The 17,195-nt window shown below is 44.0% G+C and overlaps 1 protein-coding gene and 1 long non-coding RNA gene across 2 annotated transcripts in view; one reads left to right on the forward strand and one right to left on the reverse strand.

Annotated features, from left to right (window-relative positions):
* Positions 1-1,171, forward strand: part of LOC131381743 (uncharacterized) — a 41,732-nt gene extending 40,561 nt beyond the window's left edge. Inside the window, exon 3 of the long non-coding RNA XR_009210646.1 lies at positions 966-1,171. This is a non-coding gene — a long non-coding RNA (uncharacterized LOC131381743). The remainder of the gene's footprint in view (positions 1-965) is intronic.
* Positions 1-17,195, reverse strand: part of MYO10 (myosin X) — a 130,103-nt gene that overhangs the window by 14,037 nt on the left and 98,871 nt on the right. The window contains exons 24-30 of the mRNA XM_032135328.2: positions 15,183-15,426; positions 10,634-10,729; positions 6,553-6,646; positions 4,409-4,464; positions 2,346-2,488; positions 1,784-1,978; positions 420-577 (exon numbers count right to left, since the gene is read on the reverse strand). Coding sequence (XP_031991219.1) covers positions 420-577; positions 1,784-1,978; positions 2,346-2,488; positions 4,409-4,464; positions 6,553-6,646; positions 10,634-10,729; positions 15,183-15,426 — 986 coding nt within the window. The remainder of the gene's footprint in view (positions 1-419; positions 578-1,783; positions 1,979-2,345; positions 2,489-4,408; positions 4,465-6,552; positions 6,647-10,633; positions 10,730-15,182; positions 15,427-17,195) is intronic.

Here is a 17,195-nt window from a genome sequence, read left to right on the forward strand (position 1 = left end):
TTTTTTTTTTTTTTTGAGACAGAGTCTCACTCTGTCGTCCAGGCTGGGGTGCAGTGGAATGATCTCTGCTCACTGCAACCTCTGCCTCCAAGGTTCAAGCAAGTCTCCTGCCTCAGCCTCCTGTGTAGCTGGGATTACAGGAATGCGTCACTACACCCGGCTAATTTTTGTATTTTTAGTAGAGACGAGGTTTCACCATGTTGGCCAGCTTGGTCTTGAACTCCTGACCTCAAGTGATCCACCAGCCTCAGCCTTCCAAAGTGCTGGAATTACAGGCGTGAGCCACTGTGCCGGCCAACCAAGCATTAGTTTTGATTACAGAATAAAAATTGAACTTCACTAATGCTGAGGTCTTGGTGCTCTAAGGATAGAATCTCTGAGTTGTAATCACCTACCTTGATGGGCTTGTCTTATCTTACCTTGATGTCTTGAATCAGCTGCTGGGTGGGGGTGTCGATCGGGGCCTTGGTGTCAGTCACGTTTTGAATGGCACTGGACCACCGGGTGGCCTCATTGAGCAGCTTTGTGTAGAGCCGGTAACAGTGCTTGCGCCCGTACACAGTGACGTTCCAGTAGCCTGCAATGGCAGGGGTGCCCAGCACACGCAAGTCAACACCAACCTCGGGGACTGAGGTAAGGCCTGTGTACTCTCTGACCTCAGTCCCTTTAATTATTCAATTCAATAGACACTGGCTGAATTCCTACATGTGTCCTGTCCTACCCTGCACTAGGTATCTAATGATGAAGAAAAAAGTGTCTCTTGCACTGTGACATTTACAGCTGAGATGGGGAGATGAGTATTAGAACAATAAACCCATCATTAAATATATAAAGATAAATGACAATTGGCTCTGGAAGGGAAAAGGGTAAGTTGATGTCTCTTTCTGGGCTCTGGAACAGGAGTGAAAACTCTCTGGTTTCTGACTTTCCTTCTTACTTCTTATTTCTTCCTTTCCTTTCCTTAGCCTCTCCCTTCAGAAGACAGCACTTGTGCCTGGCAGTGTGTGAGTTCAGAGGCAAGCTGTCCGAACCGTCACCCAAACCTGATGCGAATGGAACAACTGTGTTAAACAGAAGCACAAGATCACAACCAGCAACAAAAATCAAAATAAGCCATCTTCTGGAAACACTTTTATAACACTACGAAAATTACAAGAAACCCTCTAAGTTACCTGTGTACTTTCTATGCTACTAGGCTAAGTTCATGGACGGTCAGGATTTATCTTTTACAGATTGCATAGGACGCTCATCGTACAATGATAGAAAACAGCCTGGCCCACATGGCAAAACCTGGTCTCCACCAAAAAGTATAAAAATCAGCCCGGTGTGATGGTGCGTGCCTGTAGTCCTAGCTACTCCTTGGGAGGCTGAGGTGGGAGGATTGCTTGAGCCCTGGAAGGCTGTAGTGAACCACGATGGCACCATTGCACTCCAGCCTGGGCAACAGTGTGAGACCCTGTCTCAAAAATAAGAAGAATAAAAATTAAAAGGATGAAAACAGAGTATATGAAAACCAAGCTTCCTGTACGATGCCCTGCATCTGTTGACATTTTCTTGTCCTCGCGCGAGTCTTCCTACCACTCCATGAATCAAGACCTCTAGTACAGCTTAAACACTAAGTGGTCACATAGCTAACCCCAGACAGGCTTAGAAGATAAACCAAGAGGACAGCTTCTCTGGGGGGAAATAAAGTACACAGTAGGAAGGAATCTTACTCCTTTGCCCAGAGCAAGCCCAGACTTTAAGATTTGATGCTCAGGGTTCAGGCAGCCAGCCTGGTTACCTGTCTCTTTGAATATCTTCTCATCTGGGGGGACGACAGAGCAGAGGCTGTTGAGGACCAGGGTCCCCAGTTTCAGCGCGTTCTTCTCTGAACTCTTGTAGTAATCCAGGGAATTGTGGGTGAGGACAAACCACCGTTTCTTCAGTTTCAGTGAAGACATCTTTGGACTGTTCTTCACCTCTTTGTGCAACCATCCTGGAAAAAAAGATTAAAGTGCAAATTAAAATCTATGAGGAGAAACCCCGAAGACCACACAATCATCTGCATAATGCTACCAGATGGGTGGGGTTTCTAGCTGTTTGCCAGAAAAAGACCACGAACACCCCAACCCGATGTAAATGGAACAACTACATCAAAGAAAAGCCCAAAATCACAACTAGCAACAAAAAACACGACCCTCTAGAAACACTTTATAATATCACAAATTAAAAATCACTTAAAAAATCTCCAACAGTTAAAATGACTGGGAAAAGCAGCTCAAAATGAAAATGCTGCAGATGTCTATAAGCAAATGGAAAGGGGAGTCTGTTAAGCAGACCGAGGAAGCAGGGCAGGCAATCACCTCTCACGATGAATTCCTGGCCCTCCACTCTGGTGTCCCCTTTGGACCTCTGCAGCAGGGTTATCCAGTGGTGCATCTCCTCCGGCGTGTCGGCGTTGCAGTGCAGCACCCGGTTGGCCGTGATGATCACAAACGAGTTGGGTCTGCGCCACAAGGTGAGAAGGAAACAAAGCCCCTTAGCTCTACCATCAGCATCACCTCTGTGTGAACCGAGACTCAGTGCCTTCTTCCTGGCTTCTGGGTCACAGGATATACACTGCTAGGCTATCCGTGTTTTTATTAAGGCAAACCTTGCTCATTTCTGCAGAAATTCTTTTACGCATCATTAACCTTTAAACTTGGAGCAACACATTCATTCTGAAGGTCCTGGAAGGGAAAACATTTCTTCATGCAAAACTTTCCAGATGAAACTCAGTTCCAGGAAGGCTAAATAACGTGACCATGAGGGAAAATATTTTTTTTGATGCCTCTCCAAAGTCAATTTCTTCCTGCCTTGGGCAATATTTCTGTGGGTTGGTAATGAAATGTCAGACACCAGCAATGATCAGTAAATAGGTATAGGTGGAACATCTTAAATGCTTGATTACGCTTTGTACAAAAAGCCACCTGGGTCCGTGTTTTCAAAGTGATCTAACAATGGTGCATTTCCTAGTCACGGATAACGTGATAATGGAAATTTGCTTTCTCCCTCACCTCTTTTTGTCTGGAAATGCCCTGAACCTCTCTCATAGGCCCTTGCTAATATAAATACTAACTCCTCGATCTAACGGCTTAAGCTAGCAAATGTGAACTCTTTCTTCCAAGTCTTCAAATGTTCACTGTAGTTAGGTGACACAAAAATTTAAGAAAAAGAGTAACTGCACTGCAGGACACAGGAAAAGCTATGCAAACAGGCTAAACTTGAGGTGCCCCTTAAAAATAAAATTAAAAAAACCTTTTTCTATAGTTAGAAAGGGAGAAAAGTGGCCAGTTGAAGAGAGAAAACCCTGAACGAGGATTCAAAATTCTAAGGGTGGATCATCATATGCCCAGCCTGGAGGAGTGAAAGGCGTGGGAGAGCAAAGATGTGGAGAAGGTAAGGTAGAAACTCACATACCAGAGTAAGAAGCACCAGGGCTCTGATTACAGATATGACACATACATGTTAAAGATTCCTGAGCCAGGTATAAGGGGTGCAGGCTGACTACTAAAAACAAAGGACCCATGGTTCAGAAGGGCTCTTGTCAATGGGAGGGTGACAGAGACCCCACCACTCTAATTCTGCCAAGTAGGCACTATATTTTGTCAATTTTTTTTTTTTTTTTTTTTGAGGCGGAGTCTCGCTCTGTCGCCCGGGCTGGAGTGCAGTGGCGCAATCTTGTTGTCAATTTCAACACACTCGTATTCACTTTCCGGCTGTCTTACTGAGGGCAGAAGACAATTTTGATCCTTTCTCTGGTCCGTCCTAGAGAAACTTTTCTTAAATTCTGCTGCAGGCCGGAAGTAGAACTTACAAGATAATACAGAAAAACAGAGACAATAAAGATGAAGTTCACTGGGCACAAAGACGTGTAAGATCATCTCCAAAGATGATTTGCCTTCAAAAATCGAAACCAAAAAGGTGCCAAGAAAGAAGAAATGTCAAGTAAAATAAATGTTTGTGGTTTATCAATACTCTACATAGACATTATCATCAAAATCCTTTTCAAGTTCATTAAGTTCAGAAAGGAGAATGACTCCCTTCCCCGTTGCTGGAATATCATTTTCCTAAACAGGCATTTTCTTCCTATATAAATCCCAGATTTGTCCCTGTATACACATTAAAAATATTCCTCATGCTTTTTTAAATTGTCTAGGTTCCCACGGTTTGCCCCAGGACTCCAAAGATACCCAGAGAAGGAGACTTCCAGATGATGTAAAATTGGGTACCAAGAAGGAAGACTTTGGATTGCTGGGGTTGACAAGGTAGGAACACGCAGCCTCGTGTGATTTCACAGCCCTGCGAAGAGGGACGTGACCCAGCAGCACAGACACCTGTGGACACACACAGGTGATGAGCTGTTAAGAGCCACATCTGAGCTTACCTATCAGGGCTGTCAGAGGCACACACAGAATCAATCAGCCCCACATCCAAGGTGCCCTGGAAAAGAACAAAAAGTAAAGAGAATGAGAAAACCACTAAAGTAGGGTGCACACTACAGTAACACCTCTAGCCCACACCTCCCAGTCAGACAGAAAAGGCTCTTTTCTTTTTAACTTCAAAATAACAGTTATCTATGAGACGAATCCTCTGTTGTGTGAGTACAAATAGCCTCTACACAGCGCAGAATCTATAGCCCATTTATGTTTAAAAATTACAAGTTAATCATTCCCTCTTGTCCTTTCAATAATTTGTTTTTCAAAAATATTTTACTAAATTTTCTACAAGTACCTCTATTTTAATTTAACTTGTTTGTTTTAGAAAGAGTTTCACTCTGTTGCCCAGGCTACACAATGGTGTGATCTCAGCTCAGCGCAACCTTGCCTCCCAGATTCAAGTGATTCTCGTGCCTCAGCCTCCCAAGTAGCTAGGACTACAGGTGTGGGCCACCACACCTGGATAATTTTGTGTTTTAGTAGAGATGGGGTCTCGCCATATTGGCCAGGCTGGTCTCAAACTCCTGGCAGCCTCAAGTGATCCACCCGCCTTGGCCTCCCAAAGTATTGGGATTACAGGTCTGAGCTACTGCACCTGGTCCCTCTCATTCTTCAAATATGTTCAGTGAACAGTGTTTATGACCTTCTTTTTTTTTTTTGAGACGGAGTCTCGCTCTGTTGCCCAGGCTGGAGTGCAGTGGCACGATCTCGGCCCACTGCAAGCTCCACCTCCCGGGTTCACGCCATTCTCCTGCCTCAGCCTCTCCGAGTAGCTGGGACTACAGGCGCCCGCCACCACGCCCGGCTAATTTTTTGTATTTTTAGTAGAGACGGGGTTTCACCGTGGTCTCGATCTCCTGACCTCATGATCCGCCCGCCTCAGCCTCCCAAAGTGCTGGGATTACAAGCGTGAGCCACCGCGCCCGGCCGACCTTCTTTCAATAGTACAAATTTCCTGAGTTTATTGTGTCCTTTGATTAAATTTTACACTTCTTCTCCTAAGAAACTTTATTTCAAGTTTTTCTGATGAGGAAATACAACTTGATTTCAAAGTAAGGTTTTGTAACTTTGTGTATGTGTCTGGGATGGAGGGAAGACAAACAGTACAATTTAGATTTCGGCCCAGCGCAGTGGCTCACGCCTATAATCTCAGCACTTTGGGAGGCTGAGGCATGTGGATGGACTGAGCTCAGGAGTCCCAGACCAGCCTGGGCAACACGGTGAAACCCTGTCTCTACTAAAATACAAAAAATTAGCCAGGTGTGGCAGCATGCGCCTGTAGTCCCAGCTACCCGGGAGGCTGAGGCAGGAGAATTGCTTGAACCTGGAGGCGGAGGTTGCAGTGAGCCGAGATCTCGCCACTGCACTCCAGCCTGGGTGACAGAGTGAGACTCCATCTCAAAAAAAAAATACAATTTAGATTTAGATTTCATCAAGTCCTCTGAAGAATAAGTGTAACATGTGCTTCCGTGACTTCATAAAAAGGAGGATTATTTCTTTTGTTATTTTAAAGGTTTGAGGTGGGAGAATTGGAATGTATTACTACTTATAACCTTCTATAATTTATTCGTTTTTGTTGTTTGTTTTTTTTAGGAGACAGGGTCAGGCTGCTGGAGTTCAGTGGCGCAATCATAGCTCACTGTAGCCTCGAATTCTCAGGCTCAAGCAATCCTCCTGCCTCAGCCTGCCAAGCAGCTGGAATTACAGGCACATAACACCACGCCTGGATAATTTTTAATTATTTTCATAGAGGCAGTGTCTTGCCATGTTTCTCAGGTTGGTCTTGAACTCCTGGCCTCAAGTGATCCTCCCACCTCAGCCTCCCAAAGTGCTGGGACTACAGGCATGAGCCACAGTGTCCAACTTAATTTACTGTATTTATTACTGTATTATTATATTGTACTATTTATATTTATTATTGTATTGATTTTAAACTCAAATGGTCCTTTTTTTCTCCTAAATTATTCTATATTTACCTTTAAAAAAAAAAGACTGTCTGGAAATTCCCAATCTTTCCCTTTTTTACCATCTGACGCCCTCCCCATCCCTGCCCCTAGATGCCCCACCCCCATCCCAGGCAGTGCTCCCGTACCACAGCGTTCTGTGGGTTTGCCTGCTCATCATGCATCTCCTGGATCTCCTGGTCCGTGGACGCGTGGACCTGACTCAGCACGCTGAACCACTGGCTGTGGGCAAGAGAGAGCAACTGTCAAGGAAAGGCCAACCTCGTATTGGCAAAGCAATAGCGCCCTACTGCACGTGTTCTGTGAAAATGACATCTCTAAGCACCTTTGCTTTTAATTTCATTACTTCTTAGGGGTAAATGTCGGTTTCATTACCAAAGAATAAAGTGAGAAGAAGCAGATAAAGTACCTGTAAATGCCTTTAAGTGCTATATTATGTTCTAACTGTAGGTCAGTGGATGGCCTTTTCCGGTCCCATAGACCTTTACAAACATTTGACGATGATGAATGAGTTCCTTGAGAAATTAACAGCAAATAATAAAATCCTCAGTTCTACTCAAAATACTTATATCGAGAATCCTTACTTAAGATATTATTTATAAACTAGGGAACATTCAGGTGCTTTTTCTGTTTTAAAAAATAAATTTTAAGGTGAGAAGATCAGTATAGGTTGAGCATCCATAATCCAAAAAAAATCTGAAATCTGAAATGCTTCAAAATGCTCAAAGGAAATGCTCACTGGAACATTTCAAATTTTCAGATTAGGGATGCTGAACCGGTAAGTCTAATGCAAATATCCCAAACTCCAAAATCTGCAACACTTCCAGTCCCAAGCATTTTGGGTAAGGGATACTCAACATGTAATGGAGAGTATAACATTGGAATGGCCACTAGATGTCTATTTTTTTTTTTTTAATGAGATGGAATTTCAGTCTTGTTGCCCAAGCTGGAGTACAACGGCACAATCTCGGCTCACTGCAACTTCCACCTCCCGGGTTCAAGTGATTCTCCTGCCTCAGCCTCCCGAGTAGCTGGGATTACAGGCGCACGCCACCATGCCCGGCTAATTTTTGGTATTTTCAGTAGAGATGGGGTTTCACTATGTTGGCCAGGCTGGTCTTGAACTCCTGACCTCAGGTGATTCACCTACCTCGGCCTCCCAAAGTGCTGGGATTACAGGCATGAGCCATTGTGCCGGGCCTAGATGTCCATTTTTTCTATGTATTCCCAGGATGGGGTTTTCAACCACCTAACAGCATTTCTCCTCAAGTCAATAAAACCACAGGAGAGTTGGAAATGAAAAATAACTGCTTAAAGTAGAAAACTATTTTGACCAGAGAACTCTTCCATCTTCATTTCAAATGAGTACTCTCACATCCAGCCTCATCACAATCAGAAAATAAAGGAAAATGTCTGGGCATGGTGGCTCACGCTTGTGATTCCAGCATTTTGGGAGGCCAAGGTGGGAGGAAGGCTTGAGCCCAGGAATTTGAGACCAGCCTGGGAAACTTACTGAGGCCCAGTCTCTACAAAAAATAAAACATTAGCTGGGTGTAGTGGTACATGCTTGTAGTCCCAGCTACTCGGGAGGCCGAGGCAGGAGGATCACCTGAGCCCAGAAGGCCAAGACTGCAGTAAGCCACGATTATTCCACTGCACTCCAGCCTGGGTGACAGAGCAAGACTCTGTCTCACAAAAAAACAAATACAAAACGAAACAAAACATGTCAACTTGAGAAAAATCAAGCAGAACAAAGCATCAGGAAAATGACCATGAACAGACATGCATCCATCTAGCATTTACTGACCAACTACAAAATGTGAACGCTATCAAATATGAAAGAGACGCTAGGGTATCCTTCTCCTGCTGAGGGCTTATAAGACACAAAATACAGACATACTCCTATTTAAGGCAGAGGGGAAAGTACTTGGTATCCAATGGCATGTTTAAAGTTAAAAAAAATGACACCATATGTAAAGGTAGGCTGTGCAAATGATTTACAGCAAAGCACTAAAATCTATCTTGCGTGCTTCCTAAGGGAGAAAAATGTGACTACAAGCTTGAAAATATTCAACATATACAACAGATATGCATATATCTTGTATACAACAAGGAAAACACTTTAATATAAATTTGCACTATCCATTCTGGTTAACCAAACAGCAAGACTTCATTGCTTTGCTCATCTCAAAAATATCCCAAATTAAACATTGAAAAAGACATACATTCAAGGTGTAGGAATCACATACACAAAGGCATAAAATTTGTTGCACTTTCAATTCTGTCTAGATTAGACTCAAATTTATAAATTTCTTCTCTTGAGTCAAGTATAACTTGGAATCTGAAAAGGAATTTTTTTTAAAAAGTGTTCCACTGGTCAGGAGAAAAAGTCCTTGGCTAAAATATTCCAAAGGTTAAATTTAGCAGGTTCATCATGGCATAAAACAGACAGGGCAGCTGCCAAACGCCAGGCCTATAATTCAGCTGAAAAGCTGCAGGCATTCCCTGGGCCACAAACAACCACATGTGGTCTCCAGGAGTCCCAGACAGAATGATGGGCTATAATTCCAGGTTTGCTTGTTTTTCCAGTTTGTGTTAGAATTTATGGGTCTAAGCAGGGTTTTAGTTTGTTCCCATGGGAATAATTATTTTCTGGTGTCCTTACCCTTAATGTTGCTACCATGGTATTGTATCAACTCAGAAAGATTCAAAGGGCAAGGGGTAGCGAGGGGTCCTGAGAACACACTAGAAGGTCCTAATGATCTTGGGGCTCAGAATTGAAGAATTCGGCTATTGGATGTTACCCTCGTAAATTAAAAGACGTTCTCAGCCAGGCAAGGAGGCTCACGCCTGTAATCCCAGCACTTTGGGAGGCCGAGGCAGGCAGATCACCTGAGATCGGGAGTTCAAGACCAGCCTGACCAACATGGAGAAACCCCCGTCTCTACAAAAAATACAAAACTTGCCAGGCGTGGTGGTGCATGCCTGTAATCCCAGCTACTTGGGAGGCTGAGGCAGGAGAATCGCTTGAACCTGGAAGGTGGAGGTTGTGGTGAGCCAAGATTGCGCCAGTGCACTCCAGCCTGGGCAACAAGAGAGAAACTCTGTCTCAAAAAAAGAAAAAAATAAAAGATGTTCTCTAGCGTTGCTCAGAGCAGATGACAGACACCTCCAACATAACCCTGCGGACTCACAAACTCACAAGATGCAGGAATAGTCAGGACAGACGCTCCACGGTGTCAGATCCGCAAGGTGACCCTGTGATCCATCACACTGAAGAGCAAATGCTAAGTCTCCTTAATTTTGTGCTATGTCTCCTCAGCACTCCAGCATGGAAACCTGAAGTCCAGGAAGTTACCGACAACTTGCCCCAGCCAATGAAGGCCTCCACCCTCTTCTAATCTCAGTCAAAAGTTAAAGCTCCTTAGGAACAAATGTTTTTAAGAAGTTCAATGTCTCCATTCAACAGAACTGAGGTTGCACTGCATTACAAATGATACTAACCGTTCTCTGTACCCTAGTCTCTTATTCTGCAAAGTATGGATGATAGTAATAATTAACGTCTACCTTGCAGGATTCAAGAGAATCAAAAGAGTTAATATTTATGAAGCATTTAGAATACTTCCTGAAATACTTAGGTATGAAACATTTAGAATAGTAGCTTGAAATATAATTGCGATTACTTTTCCACCAAGCTAATAGTAAGTTCTGTGTAAGTTAGTACCTCTTCCACTGAATTCTTCAATATTAAGATCTTTAAAATCCCCCAATGCCATAGCACTATCAGTTGCTCAAACAGCCATCAGTTACTGCTCCCTGCCCTTTTGGTCCTTATGCAAACACAAACCATTCACTTTCAAAGCTCAGAAGCTTCCAGAGGGTAGGCTTTCAGCTTCAGGCAGCTGTATAATTTACACGCGCTACCGGTGATAGTAACAGCCTGAGAGAGATGACAACGGGTCTGTCTAGTAGCACTGGAGGCTGGAAATCCTGAACCCTGTGCTGTATTTGAACACATTTGCCCAGGGAAAGATTCCCCAAGGGACAAGTACATCAATCTCGTATGATTCTTGGTTCTTCAACCATCCTAACAGAAAGTCAATTAAAATTTTTCAAGGCCAGTATGGTAAACAGTGCTCTGTGTGATGCTCACACCTGTGCATGAGGGAGCAGGATGTGGGTAACATGAAGTCGACGGCGCAGACTCACCTCGCATCTTCTGGGGACTCTGCAATCAGGTGGAAAGTCCTATCGACCATAATGATGTCGATCCCATTCTCCTTGGTGGTGTTATCTATGATCTCTCTGCAAAGGTGCAAAAGCAACAAACGCACATCAGGAACACCAAATTCTGAATAACTGAGGAAAGCAATTAATGAAGCCAATGACTAGAGTTGAGAACTGTCTGTTACTGAAGAAACGGTACACAGTTGTCTCTCCAGATCTGCGAGTTCAGGATTTGTGGGTTCTGCACCTGTGGATTCAACCGGCAGCAGATCAAAAATAAAAATCCAATTTAAAAAGTAATAATACTACAAATTAAAAAACAATACAGTGTAACTACTATTTACAATGCATTTGCATCATACTAGTTATTGTAAGTAATCTAGAGACGATTTGAAGTATGTGGGAGAATATGCATAGGTTACATGCAATGATTATATCATTTTATAGCAGGAACACGAGCATCTGGGGATTTTGGTGGCTGCAGTGGGGTGGGGAGTGGGGTGGTGGTTCTGGAACCCATCACCAAAAGACATGGAGGGACCTACAACGGCTTTCCTTTTAGCAATGATGAAGATTCCCTCTAGGGGGAGCCAGGCTCCTCTCTGCTGCCCAGGGAGGAGGCTGCTGGTGTGGCCAGGGATAGCAGGGTTCCCTTGACTTCTCTAGGGGAGAGTCTCTCTCCCCTCACACTGGTCCGCCCAATGCCCATCCCTGCTCAGGCCCCAGACAGGCCTGGGGCAGCAGCCCCCACTCCTGCCTGCAACTTCCTTTGGATCCTTTCTCAAATCCACAAAACCAACCTTGGCCTGGTGTGAGCTCTTTCCCTAATTCATCACAGCTCTCTCCCAGCTTAAGGCCAGGGCATCTGCGTCTGAATTCTGCTTGAGATGTGCACATTATTTCCATGAGGGGTGCTGGGAGTGAGGCACGGGATTTGGGTGTGTCTGGTCTCAATACCATCTTGATCTCATCTGCAACCCTCCCTAAACAACACTAGAGAAATAAAATTGGTGAACCAGGTTAACAAAAGCAGGGTAAACAGCAGCAGATGTTAGGATCAGACCAGAGATAGTAATATGTTTGATGAAGAAGGGTTTGGGGCATAAAGCCAGCTTGCTCTGATAACTAAAGAAGTGCAAATGTGCGGCCGGGCGCAGTGGCTCACGCCTATAATCCCAGCACTTTGGGAGGCTGAGGCGGGCGGATCACGAGGTCAGGAGATCGAGACCATCCTGGCTAACACGGTGAAACTCCATCCCTACTAAAAATACAAAAAATTAGCTGGGCGAGGTGGCAGGCGCCTGTACTCCCAGCTACTCAGGAGGATGAGGCAGGAGAACGGCGTGAACCCAGGAGGTGGAGCTTGCAGTGAGCTGAGATCGCGCCACTGCACTCCAGCCTAGGGGAAAGAGTGAGACTCCGTCTAAAAAAAAAAAAAAAAAAAAAAGTACAAATGCTCACAATAAAACATGTATTTTACAGCAACAAAACTAAAATAGTCTGGTTAGAAAATAAATATTATCTGACCTCATAGCTAGAATCACTGAGATGAAATATTTTTTAAAAAATCAAGATCAGGGCCGGGCGTGGTGGCTCACGCCTATAATCCCAGCACTTTGGGAGGATGAAGCAGGCGGATCACTTCAGGTCAGGAGTTTGAGACCAGCCTGGCCAATATGGTGAAATCTCATCTCTACTAAAAATACAAAAATTAGCCAGGCGTGGTAGTGCGCACCTGTAGTCCCAGCTACTCGGGAGGCTGAGGCAGAATTGCTTGAACCCGGGAGGCAGAGGTTGCAGTGAGCCAACATGGCGCCACTGCACTCCAGAGCCTTGGTGACAGAGCAAGACTCTGTCTCAAAAAAAAAAAAAAAAAAAAAATCAAGATCAGAACTACTGCTGATATCACAAGAGGACAACCAGCTACTCTATGCCTTCTTAACAGAAATCAATACCAACACAAGTGAAGCACTCATAAACAGAAAGAAAACCTGAACTCGATCACTCTCTAGGTCTAATGACCAATTCACAAGAAAGAAATGAGAAAGAGAAACATGTTCAAACACGTGCCCATATAGGGTTGGTGAAATCTAGAAACCATAGGATAAGCGGGCTAACATGTTCCATTACAAACAGCAAGTGAAAGAAAGGCAGAGGGGGCATCTATACATTAAAAGAGACTTGAGTGATCTAAAAACCAGTGACAACATCTAGACCACATTTGGATTCTGACTTGAAGAAAGTAACTATAAAACCAACCCAAACCAACAAGAACACTACCACCTCCACTTGGAAACTGCAGGCCAGGCACAGTGGCTCACGCCTGTAATCCCAGCACTTTGGGAGGGTGAGGTGTGCGGATCACCTGAGGTTAGGAGTTCGAGACCAGCCTGGCTAATATGTGAAACCCTGTCTCTACTAAAAATACAAAAAATTAGCCAGGCATGGTGGTGGGCACCTGTAATCCCAGCTACTCAGAAGGCTGAGGCAGGAGAATCGCTTGAACCGGGGAGGCAGAGGTTGCAGTAAGCCAAGGTTGTGCCACTGCACTCCAGCCTGGGCAACAGAGTGAGACTCGGTCTCAAAAAAAATAAAAATAAAAAAATAAGGCCACTGCAGAAACTGCACAATGACTGGGAGTTTGGATAATATTAGGAGCTAACATTTTTTTTAACGTGATAATGGTATTGTGATTATATATTAGAATGTTTAAATGCATACTAAATATTTACAGAAGAAATTATATGATAGGGACTTGCTATAAAAGAAGGTAGTTTGCTGGGGAAGCGGACTGGATAGAACTGTGGATGAAACCCTCTTGGCCATGGGTGGATAGCCACCGAAAGCTCTGGAATAAGTCTGTGTTTTATTATATTCTTCTACCCACTCTTGCCCATGATTGAAGTTTTCCATAATAATAACTCACTGTTCCTGTTCTATAGAAGGTGACAGAAATGGCTGAATAAGAGCTAACATTTCCATAACTCAGTATAATTCTGATGAAGCACCTGAGAATACAGCTTTTATTAAGCAGGATACAGAGTGAGTTGCAAAGAAACACACATCAATGTACTCTGGTGAAATTCAATACTGTGCCTCTCTCTCTCACAGCTTCTTGGTGCTTGGGGCCCCTTCTATGGGATAATTAAAGAGAAACATCACGGCCATAATCCCAGCACTTGGGAGACCAAGGCAGGCGGATGGCTTTGAGCCCATGAGTTTGAGACCAGCCTGGGCAACATGGCGAAACCCCGTCTCTACTAATAATACAAAAAATTAGCCTGGCATGGTGGCACACACCTATAGTCCCAACTACTCGGAAGGCTGAGGTGGGAGGATCACCTGAGCCCGGGAAGTTGAGGCTGCAGTGAGCCGAAATCGTGTCACTGCACTCCAGCCTGGGCAATGGGAGTGAGACCCTGTCAGTCAATCAATCAATCCATCTATAGACAGATGAGGAACAGCATGGTATGTGAGGCTGAGAGAAGATGGCAGAGGCAACAGAGCCATGCCTTGCTGTGAACCCCTGAAGGATTCAGACCCAGGATTCTCACAAGCGCACTCCCGCAACTCATGAACTCCAAATGGACAGCCTGGAAATGTCCAATATTCTGCCGTCTGCAGAGACGTGAGATTTCCCTTACAATCAAATACATAGAAGACCTTCCTCTCCTCATTTAACTTTCCACTTTACAATGAATACTTTTCTGAAGTGCTGATGCTGGCTGATTAGAAACATTTTACTTTTAAGGCTCCTGACTTCAGGCATTAATTTGATCCCTCAAAGATTATTTTACTACTTTTCTAAATATTTGCGATCACTCAGTTTTGAGTGGAGTATGGCTACAGGTTATCCCCAAACATGTTTTCAGGCTTAGTATCTAGTTACCCCAAAAACCAGCTGCCTGTAACTCCCAACAATTTTCTGGAAACATTACTTAGTCTTTTAACAAAAATAATAGGCCCTCAATAGTCCCAAGCTTTGGTTCTATAAGGGTGTGGCAGAAAAAGGGGCATGTTGGATTTGAAGACCAGCCCTGTTCCTCTCATTGCTGGGAATGGGGATGGCCAGTATAACCAACACCGGTGTAACAGAAGACAAGTGATTCATTTCAGAAAACTCCTCCAGTCTGTCTGCTTTTAATTTAGCTAATTTATCTGCTGGCTACAGCTGGAGTAAGGAATTGAAAGTGATACATTAACCCATAAAAAGACTCAGCCACTTGTTCCAAATTCACACCATTCTTCCTCCACACATACAATTCCATTTCCACTGGGCAACTTCCAGGTCCAACTGGCTGGCCATCTTCCAAATGACAGCCACATGTCTGAGTGTAATCACAAAAAGCAAAGTACTCACAGATTAAGTCTTGCTTCCCAGTTTCCTAGTAATTTAACCCACTGAACTGAATTATCAGGACACCTACTACAGGATACTGCCGCTACAAGGAACTTGCACAGCGTGGCTCTGTGACCACCAGCGTAAAACATCGAGCAACGCGTCGGGCCACAGCCAGGCTTAGCAACCTACTTTGCCGTTCGCACTTCCACGGTGCCCTTGAGCTTCTCCTCGCTGTCGTTTTCAAAGTACATCAGCTTGGACTGGCGGAGGACAAACCAGCGCTTCTTCCAATTTCTCCTGGACAGCGTGGAGGAGCCCCCACCTTTTTTGTGGAGCCAGCCTTGCTTGAGGGCCTCCTGCTTGGAGCGGAACCACAAGAAGGTTTCATCCTTGAGGACGCACCAGCGGCGTTTCCAAGAGTTCATCAGGCCACCTGTTCCCCGCAAGATTGGGTAGAAAGGGGTGAAAGAAAAGTCAGTCAAATGGGATGACAACAACATGCATAGCAGGTGTTAAGGTCTAGCCGAGCTTAGACTCTGCCCCAGCTGCAGCACTGCAGAGACCCCTCAGCGAGGAGCGGCACTGCTAGCTCATGTCTGGGGGCACCACACAGATGTCACACCAGCTGGGCTGGATTACACAAGAATCCTTCCATCCAAAGGAGTTCCTGCTCACTCAGCTGAGAAAGCTTTGAAAGGAGCCAATAGAAAAGCAAGTAATGAACTGACACTCTAACCCAGGAATGAGTCAAAAGCCAAGCGTGAGAACCATGTCCCTATGTATGGATCAGGCTTATCCCTAAATGCACCACAGAGGGAAAATTATTTTAACATGGTGTCAAAGTTTACTAGTTTCTTTACCCGTTTTTTTGGGCCAGAAGAGGCGGCTCATGTCTGTAATCCCAGCACTTTGGGAGGCCGAGGCAGGTGGATCACTTGAGGTCAGGAGTTCGAGACCAGCCTGGCCAACATGATAAAACCCCACCTATGCTAAAAATACAAAAATTAGCCGGGCGTGGTGGTGCGTGCCTGTAATCCCAGCTACTTGGGAGGCTGGGGCAGGACAATCGCTTGAACCCAGGAGGAGGAGGTTGCAGTGAGCCGAGATTGTACCACTAGACACCAGCCTGGATGACAGAGTGAGACTCCGTCTCAAAAAATGAACAAAGTTTACCCATTTCCTTCCATATTTGGTCAATGTGCGAACAAGAATTTTTTTATCAGTGATTCCAGGACTGACTGATAAAGTCTAACTTACATAGGTAAAGACAATATGGCTTTTTGAAGAAAAACATCTTTTCAAAGAAAAGCATCATCTGAAAATGGTTTATGGCTATAAGACTGAGACTATGAAAAAAAAAAGAAAGCAAGCGTACAAACTACACTAAGATTTGAACTTAAATATACACGTGTTATCTTTCATAAGATAAAAAAATCTTGCTATGCTCTTCCGGGAGGATAATATTGTATTCCAGATTCCCCAACCCGCTCAAGACCAACCTCTTACACACATCTGTTATTATAAGACTGTCCACACATTATTTTCTTTTGACCAACCAGTAATGAAAATAAGGGTCATTTAAACATGGGATATTTAAAGTAAGTATAATCCTATCCTTTTACGAATTCAGTGTCTGAAAACCAGACAGTGCATTTGCTTCACAGAACTTTCTAGACTCCTCTCCCTCCTTTTGTCCAAGAGGCCCCTGCTCATCTAGCTGAGACATCTTTGGTAATTGTGCCAAGCTGCAGAGCTGTGTCCTAACATACGGCAAACTTGCCAAGGGCTACCAGAATGAAACAATATTAGTTTTTTGATTTGTGATTTTAATCTGGGTTTCTCAAAACAAGCCTGGAGGAAAATTGTGCAAAGTTATTCTATTATCTTGTTGTTGTTAAATGATAAAGCTTATTCACAGTTGTTTCGAAGATTAGAACAGTCATCACAACAGCCCTCACCATTAGTTTATTAATATGTTGTTCTGTTATCGATAGCACTGACTCTTGGCCCTCCCTTTGCAATTCCAGGCCCTCTCTTGATAATTCATCATTTAGAGATCTACTTAATGCAGTAATTTCCTAATTGCAAACACCTTTAGTAGGTTATTTGGTTGTAAAAACTTATTTATGCCCATGAAATATAAACTGGTGATTAGATTTTCTTTTTCATTCATTAGTTGCTCTGAAACTTTTTGGCTCTGTT

This window comes from Hylobates moloch, unplaced genomic scaffold (assembly GCF_009828535.3).
Source record: "Hylobates moloch isolate HMO894 unplaced genomic scaffold, HMol_V3 SCAFFOLD_17, whole genome shotgun sequence".
Classification (NCBI taxonomy): Eukaryota; Metazoa; Chordata; class Mammalia; order Primates; family Hylobatidae; genus Hylobates; species Hylobates moloch.